General features: G+C 44.2%; 1 protein-coding gene and 1 long non-coding RNA gene across 7 annotated transcripts in view; one reads left to right on the top strand and one right to left on the bottom strand.

Annotated features, from left to right (window-relative positions):
* Positions 1–20137, top strand: part of LOC109288752 — a 160411-nt gene that overhangs the window by 132344 nt on the left and 7930 nt on the right. The window contains exon 3 of one of the 2 annotated variants that reach the window (XR_002095218.1): positions 7046–7468. The exons of the other annotated variant lie outside the window; for it this stretch is intronic. This is a non-coding gene — a long non-coding RNA (uncharacterized LOC109288752). Of the gene's footprint in view, positions 1–7045; positions 7469–20137 lie in introns of those variants that run through there. 2 annotated transcript variants of the gene reach the window in all.
* Positions 5038–20137, bottom strand: part of PPCDC (phosphopantothenoylcysteine decarboxylase) — a 59932-nt gene continuing 44832 nt past the window's right edge. For 4 of the 5 annotated variants that reach the window (XM_019504472.1, XM_019504470.1, XM_019504469.1 and 1 more), the window contains 3 exons: positions 15478–15606; positions 10804–10972; positions 5038–7601 (listed from right to left, as the gene is read on the bottom strand). In XM_019504472.1, coding sequence (XP_019360017.1) covers positions 7516–7601; positions 10804–10972; positions 15478–15606 — 384 coding nt within the window. In that variant the 3' untranslated portion in view covers positions 5038–7515. Of the gene's footprint in view, positions 7602–10803; positions 10973–11073; positions 11206–15477; positions 15607–20137 lie in introns of those variants that run through there. The other variant, XM_019504474.1, reaches the window with a different exon arrangement.

The raw sequence follows: 20137 nt of genomic DNA, 5'->3' as shown, positions 1-20137 counted from the left end.
CATGGCAAAGCTCCCTGCTCAGCATGGGGCAGTGGGAATCACTGACCCCCACCTGGCACCCACACACCAGCTGCCCCATGGTACAGGTGCAATGTGGCTCAGTAGGGTGCCGTGTGCTGTATGGGAGTTGGCTGGCTGTGCAAAGGGGCTCTGTCACAAGTACCCAGAGGCCCCAGTTGCCGTTCCTGCAGCCAGTGAGTGTAGGCATTTTTTTTTTTTTTTTTTTAAGTGCTGGGGGGGGCTGGGGTCAGGCAGGGCAGCCATGGGGGTTTCTCCCACGGCTCCCCCTGCCTGGGGAGAGGCAGGCAGGCTGTACCTGCCTCTCTCCAGCCAATCCAAATCTCCAATTCTGATTTGACTGAATCAAACAGGGACAGGATTCGAATCACCAAATCGAATCACTGTCCTCCAAATTGGCCAAATCTGAATAGAATACTTCCCTATTCACACAGGCCTACCATCAGTCTGTTTCACAAGACAGCAGAATTATGCCAAGTGAGACATCGGCTCTGAACATAATTGTTGCTTTAAAGACAAAGGGAGGGCACTGGAAAACTACACCAGGCAGAAGAACCCAGGGTATTTACAAGAACTAATTGGAGACATTTCCAGAACTTTGGTGGAGCATTTGGCTTTTGTTAATGCTTAAAACTGCGATGGTCACTATTATACCTGCTCACAGGTAGCCTAACCTTCTGCTGGGGGAGTTACGGTCCATCTACGATGTCATAAGCAAGAGGAATCTAACAAAATTGAAGCATCTTGTCTCAGCAAATCCATAGTGCAGACATATTGCTCTCGTTTCGAGCAACATCTACAATGGTAAACAAGGTAAATGCTCCTGAATGTTTTGAGGCTGGGACATAGGGTTCTTGTCCCAACTCTACAACTGACCTGGTGAGTGACCTCCAGCAAGTCATTTTGTTTTTCTGTGCATGTTTCCCCTCCTGTCCTTTGTCTAGCCCATCTAAATAGATGGTAAGCACTTTGCAACAGGGATTGTTACTGTTTGTGCAGTGCCTCATACAAAGGGCTTCTAGGCAGTAGTGGAATACGAAACAGCTACACTGGAAAGCTTAAGTCTAGTTTTGTAGTGAAGCTTCCTACTCCCAGGGCCTTGGGCACTGGCAAGGTTTCTGCTGAGTATTCAGGAATAGGGTATAGGCTTTTCAGCTGCACCGAGTCCCTACTGGCAAGAGAAGTCGCGAAGCCAAGGATTATTAGACTGTTGTTCCTTTGGCCTGTGCAGCTAGCTAAGCAGGGTCATTTCAACAAGGATTGGAAATCAGTGATATGAGTCCATGTGTTCTTGGTGTGATCTTATTTACAAAAATGCATTCATTCTTGTTTCCCTGAACACAGTCAAAACAAATGTGAGCAAGTAGTTTCTTTGTTCAGAAATCTGGAGTCTGCCATGCCTGTGAGCTCAGTGCCCAAGCAGCCCTGTTCCTCTGTTTCCTTTCAGGGTCACTCTCACACTTCTGTTATTGTGCTCTCACAGTTTGCAGCCTATATCTTAACTCCTGCATTTGCACCTAGGAAACTCCATTAATTCATGCAGGGTGGCTCTTGGGTGATCTGTTCTCATTGTCTATAACTGTACAAAGGAACGATATTGTGCCTTATATACAGCCCAAATAGGTGCTTGACACAGGTATTTGTTCTGTGGAGATCTATGAGTGTCCCTGAGCAGCCATAAACTGTTTACAGCATTACAGTACTGCTGTTGATATTATGGAAGCCCTTTGGAAAACAAGGTCCCAGTTGTGCTTGGTGCTATACAGACATTTAAGGAAAGTATCTGACAAACCACATGCTCCTATTCTAAGAATAAAGGGAGAGAGAATGTTTCCATCTGAAGCAAAAGGACAGACCAGCCTTCAAAAGAGGAAAGGGACTGAATGACCCAAGAAATGCTACATAGAGGTGTCTCTTATTCCATGGTAGTATGCGTTTCTTAAAATCACTGGTCTTGAAAAACTCTGCATGTGAAGTGACCTCATCGAGGCTTCGGAGGTATTAGTTTCAGAGCCCAGATGGGTGCTAGCTAACTGGTGGAGTTCACACTTTTTTGCTGCTAGGATCATATGGCTGCAACCCATTTCCTGCTTGGTAGGGTTAACCATGAAGCCACACCTTGGTTCACGCTGTGCAATCTATCTTTGAAACAGAAAAAGATGAGGAGACAAGTCCCAGTTTCAATTCTATTGAGTTATATATAACACTGCAGCTGGAGGTAAGACTGCAGCCTAGGTAGAGGTACCCCAGTGGCCTTAATTTTGCTAGGGCAAGTGTGAACAGCAATAATCCCACTTTTAGGATTATGCTTTACACCTGGCTATAGTGGCTGGATGTTCCAGTTTCTCAATAGCCAGTATAATTAATACAGCTAAAGAACTGGTTAGTTACACTTGCATTTATCAGACAAGCACATATTTTAGCTGTCACACTAATGAACAGGAGCCATTTCAAATGTTACCTGTAATGCCTAACCATCAGTACTAGCTCCCCATATCCTGAGTGTCTGTGAAGGTTAGGAAAAGCCTCGGTACATCCCCCTGGGTTCTTATAGGTCCCTCTGCTGCTTGCTGTGGTTCCTGCTGAATTCTGCAGCCACTCACTCATGAAAAAAAAAGCATGTTGCTTCCTGTTGCAAAGAGCTTTCGAAGATGCAAACCGCATTGCTTCCCCTGTTCCTTTGCCTTGCAGAGGTGTCCCAGCCAAACAGCTGCACAAGGTGTGAACCTCGCTGCACGCTACCCTGTTTGCATCAGTCAGGTGTTAACTCTGCAGCCTACGTGCACAAGCTCCAAGGCACTTCTCACAAGTTACTGTGGGAACCAAAGCCCTAAGAAAGAGGAGGGGGTAGGAGCAATTGGGGGATGACAAGCTTCACTGGTAACTGTACCAGGTACCCTGGCTGATGCACAGATTAACACTCAATCCCTATCTAACCCACAAAGGGAGAAATGGATTTGTGCTTTTTGTTGTTGTTGTTGATTCATGTTATAATGAAAGGAAGTTTGAATAACAGGGTTTTATTCTTGACTTTTTTTTACCTTAGTTGATCCAGAATTATTACGCCCTGTATTACTTGTAATTTCGATGGACTCTCCCTGGAGGGCTTAAGCCCAGTGATTCTCAGCCAGTGTGCCGTAGCACTCTGGGGTACCTCGAGATCCTTTCAAGGATGCTGTGGGGTGCCATACAACGTTAGCACTGTTAGGCGTGCAAACATGATTCACAAGAAACCAAGATTTCAAGCAAAAAATCCATTGTACTGAAACCATTCAGACTTGTTTGGTCTTTCTGAATTCTTTGTGACAGAAGAATTGCTCTATTATTTTTCTGTAGTCAAAAAAATGAGTGAAAGCTAAAGCCCTGGCATTTTCTGAGGCATACCTCAAGTCTAAATAGGTTGAGAACTACTGTCTGAAACCTTGTCAAGAGTAGGATTTAGAGGTTGTTAGCTAACCAGTGTTAATTGCCTAGTGCAGACAAGGCAATGGACCTGTGGCCTTCTCTTTATTGCAAGATGGAGTACAGACTTAAATTCAAAACTGGCACCTTTCTTCAGCTGATAACATGACTACATGGTTAGCTCTACCTGAGTGCAACAGATCTTCCAAAGTCTTCCTATACTTCCCTTCCATATGCCTAGAAAGGCCAGAGTAGTTCTCCCACAATTCACTGGGAAAGATTTCATAGATTAGTTTACTGAAGCATGAAGAACCTGGGATGAGGCTCCAGAGGTATCAGCATCACGTGTGAATGAATACAGTGCCAGAGCAGAATGAGAAACTCAAGTATAATTTTACAACATAGTTGCTCTCTCAAGCTAAGCTAATTTAAGAGAAGTTACGTTAGGATACATAACTCGGGTCCACTCTACAGTGAAGATACCCTTTAACACCTACTAAACTGACCAAGTTCCTAGGCTCTCTCTCCACCAGTATAACTACCCTGTCAAAGCCCCATGGAATTAACATGTTTTCAGTAGGCTAATTACCTGATAATTAATATGTTCCAAATCATAGTCTAAATTATGCTCTTAGCATGGAACCAGGGTTTTCTTAGCTTTAAACTAGGACCCCCTATCTTTAACAGAGAACTTTAGTTTCAGGCATGAATTAAACAACTGCTCAAAAATAATTCTTAACAAAGGAGTGTTAACAAAAATATTGTCAATTAACCAGGGTTATCTTACATGCTGTCTATGATGTCATAATTGTACTAATCCCCGTGCACATAGATATTTCAGAAAACACAGGATAGACTGGATCAGAATTTATAAATGTCAGCAAAAAATAAATAAAGTAAAAAACAGCAATTTGAAAAATCACAGCAAATATGTTTCAGCCCCAGGGTCTTCATATACTTGGCAGAAGAAGAGAATAAAAGGGGCAGAAGTCTAATTTACTTCACTCATTTAACTCTCACAAGTGACTTTCTGAGAGAGATCCATCAACTGCTGTCTAACATACAGTATGTTACCTTTCTCTGACCTGAGCTGTTAGCCAAAAATTCAGGGTTCCCAGTGTTTTGGCTAGGAAGAGAACTTGAGGACAGAGATCGTGTTCTCTGATGCAATCCTCTTTGCTTACAAAAACTGTACAAAGGCCTCTTTGCCTGAACATAGCAGGAAACAGTTTGTTTGCTCACAACTCTGGGGCCCTTTCTAGCCAGCACTCCACCCAAAAGCTTTCCCTCAGAGCCAGGCTGCCAATGTTTCTGTGGCTGGCTGCTTGAGGGGTTTCCTTTCTGCCTGCTCCTTTTGCTACTCTTGCTATTTTTGCCTCTCTTCTAACCATAACAAAATGATACCTAACAAAACCTTTCTGTCCATATGTACCTTGCCTGTGTTTTTATTTTGGGCAGTTTATTATGTGTTGGGAAGAAGCTGTTGTTTCAGCTAGATGGTTCATAAAGGAACTTAACTGTTGTTTATATTTATCCAAATGAAGTGTGGCTTTACTCCATCAGTTTTAAGAGGCTTAACTCGACCCATAATATCATGTTCTGTACGTAATAAACAGCTACCTTTAAAAAGCATTTATTCAAGGTACCAAGCAACAGTTACACAAAGGATCATGCACTGGCACACTGATGTCTAATTTTGTAACAGCCATAAGACGGAGCAGGATTTTATCACTTAGAAATAAATGTCAGCCTGAATTGTTTTAGGCATTTCTTCTTTACATATTGCTAATCATCCCACTGTCTCCTTGTATTTTCCCCTTCCTCCCTCCCCTGCGCTGTGCATTAAGCTCTACTTTAATGTATAATTAATTCCTTTGATTTGAGGATTTGCAAGTGCTTTACAAGCATTAACTAATTAGTCCTCTCAACAAATACCCTCTTAAAGTAATTTTGTAATCTGTCATTTTTGATGAGGAAATTGAAGCAGCGAGAGGGTAAGTGACTTATTGTATGGGATTGGAAGTCAGTAAGTGAAACCAGAAGTCCTGACTCCTACTGTAACCATTAGACACTTTTTCTTTAAAGGATGCTGACACCTAATGCATTTTCTATACAGTAAATTGTCCTTACTCAACAATAAGAGGGGAGTGGATACATGACACAGACTTGCACCAGTGTAAGTCACTCCACTCCGAGGTAAATTTGGCCCTCAGAAAGTGAGTAACTGTGTATCAGTATAAGTGACACTGGTGTGTGTTCACTTCCTTAGTCGGTTTGCTGCAGCTAGTCTTTTGTTCAATGCAAACTGGCTTTCTGCCACCTAGTGGCCACACATTGCAATAAACCTGATACAGACAGCCAGCTACCGGGAGTAAAAAGTAGAGTAAAATACTCTGTAGCAATCATGTGTCATATCTGCACCCAAAGATCCTGTAACGCATGGTGAAGACCTGACCCAAGTCTTCCCAGGTGATGTCAGTGAGCTTTGGCTCTGATCCTATGTCAGTATCATAAAAGCTTTATAACAATCTAACAGTATAAAGATGAGTTTCATAAACATAAGCATCGCTCTACAGTCATTCACCAGCATGAGAAAACACTGCCAGCCTTATGCTACTGTTGGTGGCAGGAGACAGGATTAGAAGCCATTTGAAGACCCCTTTGCCAGCAAAATTCCTACTGCTACAATGGAGCACACTACCAGGATATTCCTGCTTCTTGTAAGGCTGCAATGCTCCCTCCTGCCCTTATCCCCAGCAGCTCCGCACTCCGCAGGGTCTGATCCTCAGGAAAGAAGTGAATGTGGGAAAGTTCAGAAGTTTTAGTGTGGAATCGATAAGGAAACCACACATTTGGAGATAACCTCAGGCTACACCGTGTGAAGGTTGCTCCGAATGCAGGAAACACACTCTATGCTGACAGCCTTAGATTTGATTGACATTAGTTAAAAATAAACTCAAACTCCAGGATCTGTAAACAAACTCCATGTAGTGTACAAGGAAGGGCACTAACCACACCCCCTCCCCAGTTCATTCCCAAGTCCCTCAGGTGACAGGTTCATGTTTCATAGGAGCAAGTTGAACTGTAGGGCCCCGACTAACATCACCCCAGGTGTTCGCTGTCAGGATTTCCCAATTTCCTCGTACCGTGCAGTTAATTTTCCATCTGAAGAGGGGTGTCAAAGTTAAGTCTGACTTTAGTTTCCCCCAAACAGCTATCCCATGCTTTCCAAAATGGCCAAATGTGTTGATCCCAAGCCCTGGTGCACCCAAAGGGTGATGCTAAGAGTTCATTTTAGTTTCCATTTGATGTCTAAATCCTTACACCCATCAACAGATACCAAATGGCAAAGACACATTCAGGGCCATGAATTCTCTCTCTTTCGGTCACATATTTTCCTCCAGTGGCATTAAAAATATATTCAAATAAATTTAGAGATGGCAAATCAGGCACTAAGATCAGATCCAAAGAAAAAGACAAACAGCTCCTTTGGATGTACATTAGGAGCTGCCTCACTATATGCCAGTACAGAAATATAAATTCTTTAGGACGATGACTCTTAACAAAAAGAGAAGGTGGGAGCAGCTGCTGTAGAAGGTTTTCAACAACAGTGCCCTTCTTTTAGTTCTTAAAGGGTCTCTTCCAGAAAGAAGCTGGGACCATTCCCATCAATTGCGATTTTATACCAGGCCTTCTCTGACTCCTATGTGAAGATGCTAAGCCTGGAGCAGATGGGAGAATCTTTATCCAGTGTCTTTAAAATTATTCCATAGAAAATAACCCAGGACTACTGGCTTTGTACAATATAACTTCCTTTGTTTATGAAAACCCATATATATACACATGGATGGCACAGGGCCCTAGCACACTCTTATATATATATATACTTGGCTTCAGTTCCAGAAGGTCCTGATACCAATTCATCAGGTTTTGGAACCACAGCTGGGGGCACCAAGATGCATACAAACACTCATTCTCTCAGCTGTAGGCAGTGCTTCAAAAGTTCATGCCATCCCATGTGAGCTCTTGCTGTTTTCATCCTCACACTGAAAAAGCTATCGAAGAGGAGGAAGATATGCAACTGACATCAAGGGATCATCTCTGTGTTGGCAACTCCCTCTCTGAAAAGATCATCTTCACCTTCTCCACAATGGTCCATACTTCTGCCATGGCACCTCGACCTGGAGAGCAAAGTCACACATATAGTGAAACCCTGGTACCAAGGACACTGCACAACTATAACACCTAATGAAATCCAGCATCACAGCAATAGAGTGGGCCAATGCATTTTCCAAGAAGTTTTTTTGTAGTGAGTTGCATCAAAAGCACTGGCAGAGCACTGCAAGATCAAGTTCCATTGTCAAGTCCAACGGGCCAGTCACTACCATAAACTGGGCATCTGGAATGGCTCAAGATTCCTAAAATGGCCTCATTATCACACAGCAACTGTGTTCCTTCCTACACCCTGAGTATTTTCTATGGAATAACATGAAAAATACTTAAGTCAGAGTCCCTACTGCCTCACTGGTCCTACAGAGTATGTATGCCTTTACCCGAAGGAAGGATGTTGTGAGAATAATACATTAAAATGGGAGGCATTCAGGAACTACAGCAATAAGTACCTTTGATAGATAAATGAAGGAAAAGATGAGAAAAGGAAGTCATCGTGATCCAAACAGCTTTTTGCCTTCTCCCAAACTGCCTTTGGTTTTAGCTTCTCTGGGTTGTTCCCGTTTAGAGTAATCACAGATATGCAAGACACCTGAAGTAATACACTGTAAGAATTCCAGTGGAACTGCTATTGTCCTGTATGTTTTAACCAAGCTGGAAGTGATTTAAATGTATTTAGCCAACCATAAACACTTATTGGAACTCAATTCCAAAAAAGGCTTTTGTTTTGTAGAGGTGAATTGTATTCCTGAAAGATCAGGAGCAGTGGAAGCAGTCCCTAGTGAGGAAGCATAAAGACAATTTCTGAACATCTTATTTTCCTCATAAACTGTGCTTGTTATTGACAGTTGTAAAAATATTACTATACCTGTGCTTGCTTAAACAAATTATATTTATAAATGTTGCATTACAGGAGCTGATTTCCTATTATGAATAGAACTGGATTAAATTTTTCAGCTGCAATTATTTTAGCAAAAATAGCCAATTTTCAGGTACTAAAACTTCTGCGAATTCATGCTGGTTTTGCCTACCTGTTCCTATCAGAAAAAAATTAAAAAGTTGATGCATTTCAGTGTGAAAGACTCATTTAGAAAGTGTACTGCTATTACATCAAAAATGCTTGAAAATAAAATGAAACATTTTTGTTTCAGGTCAAAAGAAATCCTTCATTTGCTTGCAATAAATTTTTATTCAACTCCTCAATATGCCAAAATTTTAAATATTTTTCATTGAGGGTTGAGCTAAAATAGATTTTCTGTTCTTGAAAGAACAAAAAAAAATAGTTATTCACACAAGTCTAATTAAGGAGAACTCAAAAGTATTTAAAATACACACACAACAAGCTTTCTTCCTCCATTGATACAACTGGCTTCACTGCTATAGTATCTGAGCATCTCAATCTTCAGGGCAGTTAGCCTAATGCACAGACACTGTGCAATAGGAATCTGACTCCCATTTTACAGATTGGGAATTTGAGTCCTAGTGAGACTAGCCCTGGGGCACACAGGAAGGCTGTGGGAACTCAAGCTAAGGAAGTACGGGCAGGATGAATGGACTTCAAGGTGGATAGAAAACTGGCTGGAGCATCGGGTTAAGAGGGTAGTAATTGATGGCTCAATGTCTAGTTGGCAGCTGGTATCAAGTGGAGTGCCCCAGGGGTTGGTCCTGGGCCCAGTTTTGTTCAATGTCTTCATCACAACCTGGAAGATGGCATAGAGTGTACGCTCAGCAAGTTTACAGATGACATCAAGCTGGGGGGAGTAGTAGATATGTTGGAGGGTAGGGCTAGAATTCAGAACGACCTTGACAAATTGGAGGATTGGGCCAAAAGGAATCTCATGAGGTTCAACAAGGATAAGTGCAGAGTCCTGCACTTAAGATGGAACAATCCCATGCAATTAGCTGGGGGCCGCCTAGCTGGGCAGCAGCTCTGCAGAAAAGGACCTGGGGGTTACAGTGAACAATAAACTGACTGTGAGCCAGCAGTGTGCCCTTGTTGCAAAGGCTAACAGCATACTGGGCTGCACTGGTAGGGGTGTTGCCAGCAGGTCTAGGGAAGTGATTATTCCCCTCTCTTCAGCACTGGTGAAGCCACATCTGGAGTACTGTGTCTAGTTTTGAGTCCCCCACTACAGAAAGGATGTGGACAAAATGGAGAGTCCAGAGGAGGGCAACAAAAATGGTTAGGGGCCTGGAGCACATTGCTTATAAGGACAGGCTGAGGGAACTGGTGTTATTTAGTCTAGAGAAGAGAAGACTGAGAGGGGATTTAATAGCAGCCTTCAACTACCCGAACGGGGGTTCAAAAGAGAATGGAGCTAGATTGTTCTCAGTGGTGCAGATAACAGATCAAGAAGCAACAGTCTCAAGTTGCAGGAAGGGAAGTTTAGATTAGATATTAGGAATAAATTTCTCACTAGGAGGATGTAAAGCACTGCAACAGGTTACCCAGAGGCTGTAGAATCTCCATCCTTGGAGGTTTTTAAGACCTGGCTAGACAATGCTTTGCCTGGGATGATCTAGTTGGGGATGCTCCTGTTTTAAGCAGGAGACTGGACTAGAGGACCTCCTGAGGTTCCTTCCAAGCCTAATTTTCTATGATTCTTTGAACTCAGCAGAGCATGGAACAGAATCCTGGCTGAACCACAGGACCATTCTTCTTGTCCATCCTCCTGTCCTACACTATGAGGGTGGTTATGTGCTGGAACAGGCAACCTAGAGAGGTTGTGGGATGTCCATTGCCAGGAATTTTTAAGTGAAGGTTAGAACAATGTTTGTCTTGGATGGTTTAGACAGGAGCAATCCTGCTTTGAGTAAGAGGTTGGATCAGATGATCTCTTGAAGTCCCTTTTGGCCTTTCTTTTCTATGAATCTATGGGCAATGGTTAGTAACATTTACTTTTCATATATTAGGTGGATTTGAGTTTAGGAGGCTAAGCCAACTTCTTGACCAGTAATCCTGACTCCTGGTTCTGGTTCAGACTCTTATCACTGAGAAATATCTACATGGATTTTAAAACCTGGTAAAATATTGTTAAGTATTTCTTCCTGGTTTCTATCAGAGCTTCTTTCCAATACATTTTACTAAACTTTGGCAATGGCACTTCTTTACATACTGCAGCACTCTTAAGTTCATAGGGCAAGAAGGTTCTCACCCTGAGAGTATCAACTGCTCCATGAACTTCATGGGAGAAAAAGCAGCTAAGGACTGACCTTCATCCCCACATACCAGCTTCTTCACCACACAAGGGATCTCTGTGTAGCCAAAGCCCTTCAGTCGCTGTATCTGCTCAGCTGTGATAGTATGTTCCCACATTGCTGTGTTCATCGCAGGGCAGAACAGCAAAGGTTTGGTCATGTCCCATGCACGGATGACACAGGTCTGCAAAAAGAAGCCAGGAATTTAAACGCTGGTGTCTTCGCTGCCTTCCCTAGTTTTCTCTCTTCACTGTATTGCTGGATTAACCCCTTTCCAAGGCTCACCTTCATTTGGGCTGTGGTGCTCAAATCTAGCCTATTCACACTGGCAATGTGTTAGCAGCCTCCGTGGATTTGCATTAGATGAAGTGAGACTGCAACAGCTTCAGCTCTAATAGGAAAAGACTGGCTGGAGAGCTGCAGAGAGAATAGGTCCCAGATGAGTCCATCTGAAGCCAAGGGAGCAGCTCGATCACTATGCACATGAAACAACTGCCTGCATGGGCTACCTCTTCACAGTAAATGTAAAGGTGGCCACAGACCATGTTACAGAACTCCACGGACTGCATTTCAGCTACACCCACCATAGAGTGTAATATCAAAAAAAGGAAAGTGAGTCATTTTGCCGAAGTCAGGGCTGTTCAGTTCTTTAGAGGTCAGGGGACCATGCACCCTGTGGGTCACGCCAGCAGGAATCATGTGTTGTGGGCTCCAAGAGACACTACCAGTGCAGGCCACCGGGCCCCACAGCACACCTCTGCTTCACTGACCACACAAGTGCTCCCTGCTGCACTGGACATGTGAGTGCTTCCCTGCCTCTACCTGCTGCACTCTCTGTGCAGATGTAAGAGCCAGGGGACTGAGATGGATCAAGGGCAATGGACTCCTCCACTGCACCACACCCTGCTAGGACCCCATGCATGGGTTTCCCTGGCACCATGGGCTGTGCTGTGCTGCTCCACCCTGCCCTCTGGGGCAAGGCAGAAAGAAGCCAGACGGAGACAAAGATTAGAGCCTCTGACTGTTACTACTGCAGCCGAAGCAAGGGGGTAGGTGACAGTTGGGCGGCATGCGGCCCATGGGCTACCAGTTAGGTAGCCCTTGCCTACAGGGAGCATTACCTGGATGTGTAACTCTTGTCAATGAATGAAGTATCACATCTTTTACTGATATACCTAGTGCAGAGTATGATAAATATATCTGGCCTGTTAGAAAACACGTCAAGCATCAGGTAGCTGCTCTGTACTACAAGGAAACCTACAGCAATACACAATTTGGAAATTACTGAACATTAATCCAGTCTTAAAGAGATAACTGACGGTCATTTCCAAACATGCTTGTCAAAATAGGGCTCAGCCAGTTCTGTGTCTGGCTTTCAGACCTGACAGAATGTAATGAGACTCAAGCTGGTCAAGTTTGCTATAGCATCCTTCCAGGTATTTACACTTGAAATAGGATCTCTGTTGGAGTCCCATCTTGCTCAGTCAACTTCCTGCCTGTTGTTTTGTGCTGTGCGCTATGCATTTTTCCCAGAACAATTAAAGGTCTTATCTGCTTAACTTAGATTCCCAGCTAGGTGTGAACTGACACTTCCACATCAATATTTCGTCTTATTCCTCTATAATGTCCCACAAAAAGACTAACAGTTGTGGAAATGTAACCCCTCTTTGCCTCTAATGCACAGGGAGATCTTCATGGGCTTTGCACTGTTACTAGTGTTTATATTTCTATAGTAACATAACCAAACTCCACAAACACTGAACAAGAAACCAACCTGGGCCAGCTCCTACTCCACCAATTAAGTGCCTGAGTGCACTTCGATGTCTAAGTGCAATCCTATCCCACTCTACTCAAGTCCTTAATAGTAAATACTGAAGATGGATGAACTCCCTTTCCCTCTCTCTGCTGTTCTGTGACTTGCTCTTATGGCTAAGATGAAGGCATGTTACAAAAGTAGGAAAACATGGATTTTCAGGGACTTGAGCAGGGTGAAATAGGATTGTATTTGAGTGCCTAGGTCTACTTAAGTGTCTAGGAAGGAGTCTGGCTCTCCTGTCCTTCCTAAGGCTTCCTGTTGCTCTGAAATAGCTGGAAATATTTTACCTCCTCACTTAGGTGAAAACCATCCCTGCAGCTTTATTTTAATCATTTATGGTGGCTTTATTTTTTTTTTAACAGTGGAGCTCAGCCACTGAGAGCTTGGAAATGCTTCTCACGTTTCTTTAGATGTATACCTGATTTCACCCACTCTCCACTCATTTCAGGGACAGGGATTTGAAGGAATGGTTTGCATTACTGCTACGCATGCAGATCTCTATGCTCTTCAAAGAGTCCTAAAAAACATGCGACTCTTCCTATTTAATGACAACCTGTCCCTGGTCCCCAGGCACTTGGGTACACAGGAGTTCCTGATCAGCCTGTCTTTACCACGTGCAGAAGATGACTCCCTTTTTCCACCCTCTCTGACCAGTCTCTTTTCCACACCTTCAGCTTAAGCTACTCTAAGTACCAGAAAAACAACATTGCACAAAACCCTCTGTGGCTGAAACTGGGAGGTAAATACATGTGCAAGTGTGCTGATTTGGATGTCTGTGTTATGCATTTAGGTGAGGAAGGGAGGGCTGGCAGGAAGTAAACAAACTTATCTGATCTCACGGGTGTCTTTCCAGGCTGTGTCTAAAATGACAAGAGGAAGGGCAAACTGACGAAAGAATGTATGTGCACGCAGGGAAGGGGGAGGGTAAAGGGCATGGAGAGGATGTAGATGTAAGGGAGGTTGCGGGGGGTGGAAATCAGCCAACAGAACAAAGAGGAGGGGCACAAGATTGTAAGATGGGCCAGAGGGATGTGCATTGGAGAGTAAAAGTGTTTGGAAAGAGACTGACATGAAGCCCATGGGAAGAGAGAGAAGCATACAGAGAGGGCAAAAGTAATCAGTTTATTATTACTTCTTATTAGGGCTGTGCAAAATGGTACCGTTCCATTTCGACTTGCATTTCAATGTCTCGATGGAACAGCATTTTGTTTTGAATTTCGTTTCGATTCAAAACTGCTGTTCCGTTTTGTTTCTTCGAAACAGTTTCGTTGTTTCACCCATAGGCTATAACAGGGAAGCTTGAAACAGCCTATAACTGTCATTTCTGGCCTGATTTGAATGAACCTTGCAGGAATGGTAGCACCTTACGAGGGCATGAGCTTGCCAAGTTTCAAGGTGATAGGTGCAGAGGTTTCGAGGAAACTGCACCACAAAGTCTTGAAAGCAAAAAACTCACGTCACATGTATGTGTTAAGCCAAAGTGGGGTCAAAACTGCAGGCGTGCTAGCCCCTGCTGAGGCCACAAATCCTGCCATGTTTCAAGGAGATAGGTGCAGGGTTTTGGGGGAAAACTGCACGTCAAGCTGCGGACAAGCAAAACTTGTGACATGGGTGACACTGTGTGCATGTTAAGGTGCAGCAGAGTGAAAACTGCAGGCTTGCTAGCCCCTGTTGAGGACATGAAGCCTGCCAGCTGTCAAGGAGGTAGGTGCATGGGGAGTCTGGGTTCTGGGGCCCTGCACCTCTAGATGCTGACAGTCAAAACTCATGACATGGGCGCGTGACGCTGTGTGTGTGTGTTAAGGTGCGCCCTCACTCAACTGACACCAAGGCAGAAAGCAGGGCAGTCCAAATAATGCTGCTTTTTATGCAGTTTTTCCATCCCTCCCCCAGAGCACTGGGATTGGAAGAGACCTCAGGAAAGGATGACAGTCACTGGCCAGCTACACAGTTAATAATGAGAGCACTCCTTCCCCGCACTCCCCTCCCCTCCCCTTACTTTAGTTGCAGTTTCCCTGCAGGCAAGCCCAGCTTGAGCTTCAAAACTTGAAATGTTTTAAAAATTTCATAATGTTTTGACTTGTCTCGTTTCATTTTGAGGCTGTTTCGAAGCTCTCTGTTTTGTTTCGATTTTGCTGTTTCAAGCTTGAAACGAGTCAAAACAGCGTCGAAACAGAACTGCTGGCGAAATTTCGCACAGCCCTACTTATTATGGAAATTGTGATTGCAACTAGGAGTTCCACTGTCAGGGGTCTTAACAGGCAGCACAGCCTGGGCTAATTGTCTAGTTGGCCACACATGCCTGGGGCTTTGAAGCCCTAACCCAGCTAATGACCCCAGCTGGTCACTGTCTGGGCCTCCTGACTGGCTGCTCGTACAACAGCTTTCCCATTTATCTGTGGCAGCAGACTCCAGGCCCCCCCAAAAGTTTTTGCTGAAGGTCTGCCCTCGCAAGCCTTTGTGATCTAATACTCCTAGTTTCCTGACTCAGCTTGCTCTATTCCTGGACTCTGGCTTCTGGATTTTCCCTTGGATTTGCTAATTCAGTCTCTGACTCCTGAACTTCAACTTGGCTTGTGATTTGGACCCTGCCCCTGAATTTCCCCTAGATCTGGTAACTTTGTATCTATTTCTCAAGTCCAAACTGACCTGTGTTTCTGACTGACCATCCTATGGCGGCCTAACCACTAGGTCAGACTACCTACAACTTGGTCCATCACATCTACTGTGCTGGTGCCATACAAATGCAGAGCCAGTCCCTTCCCCATGAAGATAAGGAAAGCACATAGGGGAGAAACTAGGAAGCAGGAGCAGAACAGATGTCTTTAGCCTGGACTGAGTCTGATGAGATGCCCAGTCACAGGCGCACTTACCAGTAAGTTGTCACAGATGCCATTTGCTATCTTCGCCAGCGTATTTGCATCCAGAGGAGCCACCAGCATCAGGTCAGCCCAGCGCCTCAGGTCAATGTGGAGGACTGGGTCTGAGCGGTCTTTCCACAGCTGTGAGTGACAGAGATGGATGGATCACTGAGCCCTCTAACTACACACAATACAACAATGGGCACCATATGGCTCCCCATGCTTAATAGAGCTGGGTGAAATTTTTCAGGTACAACTATTTTAACAATAATAACCAATCTGCAGGCACTAAACCAAGAAGGAAACTGGCGCCAGTAGAAAGAGGCACACACATATGGAGCAAAGCCTAATAATGCTGGAGAAAAGAGACCACAGTGCTACTACCCTGAATGTCTCACACCTCCTACTGTTCTCTTTCAACAGATGCTATTATATTAAGGCAGCACTGAGGAATCCCAATCAAGGAGCAAGGCTTCACCATGCTAGGTGAAAGGAAGTCCTCTTTCCCCAGCTGGGACAAAGGGAGCTTACTTTGTCAGACAGGGCCCTGGAATAAAGAGATAGGATGCCTGTCTTTTCTCAAGGGAACTGCTTTACTGGAAAGCTAAACATACATTTAACTATCATTCAGATCACTCAATGGAAATACAAAAAGCATCCTCATGCCTGGGAGGATGGGTGTAGGCTGGTCCCAAGGATCTCCGAGTTCTTGTTAGTTGTTTAATTTCCCCAACAACTTGGGTCAATTATTCCCCAACGCTCCCCATGTTTACAACCATAGATGTACAATAATTAATAATATGCATTTATCTACACTTTAATTGGATATACTCAAATCTCTTTGTTTCACTGAAACTTTTGGAACTGGACTGAACCAGTTCTCTTCTTGATGTAGAAGATGCCAATTAGTTGGGATTTATGTTTCTGTGACAGTTATACTTCTGGAAGGAAGGATTTCTTAATCGCCTTCCTTCACCAGGATGGAATGTTAAGTGCCACCAGTTTGCTTTGGTTATTTATGGTTTTCACTGATAAGGCTGCCCTAAGAAACCTAACATAAATAAATCTATTAACACTAAGCTGTATCTAATACACTTGGTTGCATCAATTATTCCTACATTTATGGATAAGCGATGATACAATGTGCTTGGACTATCTAATTTAAAGCCTTGTGCTCTGTTTAATCTGATTCAGTTCAGCAGGACACGTTAACTGCTTGCTTTCTTTTGCTGACCAAGCTTACTGACTGAAAAGGTTCATGTTGTGGTCACTCAGAAACAGGCTTTTGGGGCTTTCTGCTTTAGCCACACTTCTGCAGCTTAACCCAGAATTTATATTAGTTACACATTTAAAGCAACAACATATAGCTCCTATCTTTATATAATGGATGATGCACACAAAATGGAGGCACTTATGTCAAGGCCTCTAATGTGTTCCTTGCACCAGGTGCTGTACAGACAAGTAACAAATAATCCTGTCTCTATTGCTCTCAGATCTATATGTCAGACCACTATAGTTCCCATAGCACACAAGAGGGCATTTGTTGCAGAGCACTCCTAAAGCTCAGACATTCAGAACAAAATTCTCTCAGAATAAGAAATATCTACCCAAAGGAAATAGCAGAAGCTCCATTATAATAATTTCCAATGTACCTCAATGACCTAGGAGACTCAGTTCCCTTTCTGAATATGATCTAAAGTCATCTTCATTACAGGGCTGCTGTTACCACAGCTGTGCCCCATGGAGATGCAGCATAGTAACAGAAGGGTTTTTTCTGCCTACTTAGCTATGCTACTTCCTAGCTTGTAGAAGCCCTTTTCTGTCAGCAGAGCTACGTCCACTCAGATGACTTTGCTGGCACAGCTTTGTTGGCTGGAAGGCATGATATCTCTCTATACTTGTAAACCTTTGTAGAGTAGATCAGACTATTGACTTCAAAGCCTATTCATATGCAACAAGCCATAGAGTCAGGGGCATTTTAGAAGTGGGATTTTGGCAGGTTAGAAAACATTAGCCATATGATTGCAACATGGGGAACAATCCTGCCCAGATTTCTGTAGGATCACCAGATGGAATCAAGTCGGCCTTTCTCAGCTCTGACTTCTCTAGGTGATCATTCTAGTTTGCATAGAAGTTTCGTGCTGCCAGGAGAGTTCTCCGATTTTGGAGCTAGAGCACATGAGCTGGTAAATGTCAGGAGTAGAAGTGAACAAGATCAGGTGCCTTAAACCCTAAAGGACACACACAACCACAGGCCAACAAGAAGTGTGCCTCAGGGCCACAGACTGCTCACACTATGAGTCACCCAAAGCCACAACAGAGGCAGCATCCGGAATAGATTGTTTTCCCACCACCTTTCCAGGGCAGGGCCCTTTCACTTGTAAAAGAAAAAAAAGATGAAAACTCAAGCTTTCTTCTAAAATAGTACTTTTTCGTTTAACTGGAGCCAGGCCTAACACGAGCAGGCTCTACTTGCAGACATCCTGACCTGCAACATCCATTTTCCCAGTTTGGCCAATGTCCTGCAACACTCTGACCATTCCAAGGTTGGGCCCCCTGCCCTCAGCCCTGTCAATATGCCTCAGAGTCTTGAACTATGGCACTTCAAGGAGGCCGTGCCTGGCCTCTGCCCATGCACCTCACTGAAAGGCCTGGAAAGCTTTTGGGTCACTTTCACTGGAATGCAATGCATACTGGTGGGTGCTTATGTGAGAAAGGGTGGGTCTCCCTGCACTCACTCGGGGCAGGAGACCTGCAAAGCTGAGAAAACGCAGACACAGAAGATGGAACATGTGTGTTTATATCATGATCCCCATTGTACTTATGGTATTTCAAAGTAGACATCAAACAGCAGTTATTCCACATGCAGCAATGGTTCTGTAAGATCCATGTTTGTGTGGTATGCTTACTCTTTCAGGAAGTGGTACTGCTTATCACACTAACTCCTAAGACAGGAGCAGCGGAGCCACAATTAGTTTGGGGGTGGGCTAGCTGGAACTAGCACTCAACAAGGCTAAAAAGCCCATCTGGAGCTCTGCATGGGCATGGCAATGCTGCTCATGGTTTAGGAGGTAGCTTGTGAAAAGCAGTACAAAGCTCTTGAGTACCCCACTGCCTGGCAGAGAAAGATTGCCATGTATGCCCTTGCAGCCTTGAACAACAGAAGGCAGGCAAAAAAGCAAGGGAGCATTAGCAGGTGTGAGCACAGCCAGACTATCCCTTACTTTGACACAGAAGTACTTCAGGAGATCTAACTCATGTTGGAAAATTCAGCAGAGATAAGCCAAAGAGATCTGAGTTAACTGTCTCTTTCAAAGGACTGTGCCTCTGGAAAACACTCCTACTGCTGCACTGCACCAGCACTGCTATGGTAAGAGCCCTGATCCTGGAGTGGGACTTCAGCTCACAACTCACTATTTGACTCGACTCTTCTCTACTGACTTCCATCTGAAGATCTCAGATCACTATGCAAATGACAATAAACAATGGACTCTCTTCCCTTTCCACGAGATGCTAACAAATAGCAAAGAGTAACTCATTCATACAGGACAAACTTCTGTCCCCCACTGCCAGAAAAACAAATTGTTTGCAGGACTGACAAATAATTTCAATCTGCTTGGAGTGACTGGGCTTCGTGACAGGATCTGTGCTTAAGAAAAAAGACTCTTCAGGTGCTAGAAGTCTCCAGTTAGGAATCATAATTAGTAGTAAAATGACAAAAGGAAAACAAATGGGAGGGACCCATCTCACATAAAGCCATAAAGAAGTGAATAAGGTAAGACTCTGCAACAAGACTGAGCACAGACAGACCTTTTCCTGAGGCCCATGCATTGCAGCTGGGGAGGAAGAACCTATATTACACCTATGCAATGAACAGTCAGCCTGGGAAATCCACTGATGTTGGAGTTTACAGAGTCAAATACTGGGGCTGGATTTTAAGGAGAAATGGATAATTCTGCAATTATTAATAATGTCTGCAAGCAAGGATTAACAATAATGGTAATCAAGAAGAAGCTGTTTAAATTGGGTGAGGCACACCAAGCACATGCCTACACCCATGGCTCTGCAGTGGCTTTTAGCCACTTCTGGCTTCTATTCAGAAAGGTAGAAACAGCCATTGAGTCCTGACTGGTCAGAGAATTCTCACTCGATGGCCTGTCCCAAGACTACAGAGACAGCATATGATTCTCTGGCTCAGTTTATATTGTAGTTCAGTGGTCAACAACCAGTGGATCTTGATCCACCGGTAGATCTAGGAGCCTCTTAGAGTTGATCCAAGGCTGGGTTGGGGCGCCAAGTGCCCACATGCATGCACGCGTGCACCCTAGCCCAGCAGGTCAGTCCATGGGGGAGGGAAGGCATCGGGGTTAGATCAAGGCCAACACAGTGAGGGACAGTGCCACAGAGGCAGGAGCAGGGGTACATTGAGTGGGGCCCTGGCTGGGTAGGACTTACCTGCTGGGGTGGCATGCCCCCATATAATTTTTTCTCCCTCTGACTCCATCTGTCCCCCCCTTCCCTCCCCACAGATTTGCCCGCTGGGCAAGGGCAGGGAGAGGAGGAAGGGAGGTGGCAGTGGTGCACACTACATCTTGGGTTGCTTTTAAATGCCAAAGGTGATCTCCTACTTAGAGGCTGGAGACCACTGTTGTAGTTGGAACCACAGACTTTG

This window comes from Gavialis gangeticus, unplaced genomic scaffold, assembly GCF_001723915.1.
Source record: "Gavialis gangeticus isolate Ggan-Ray unplaced genomic scaffold, GavGan_comp1, whole genome shotgun sequence".
NCBI classification, from domain to species: domain Eukaryota; kingdom Metazoa; phylum Chordata; order Crocodylia; family Gavialidae; genus Gavialis; species Gavialis gangeticus.
The sequence above is the reverse complement of the archived record's forward strand: the minus strand, read 5'-3'. Positions and strand labels throughout refer to the sequence as shown.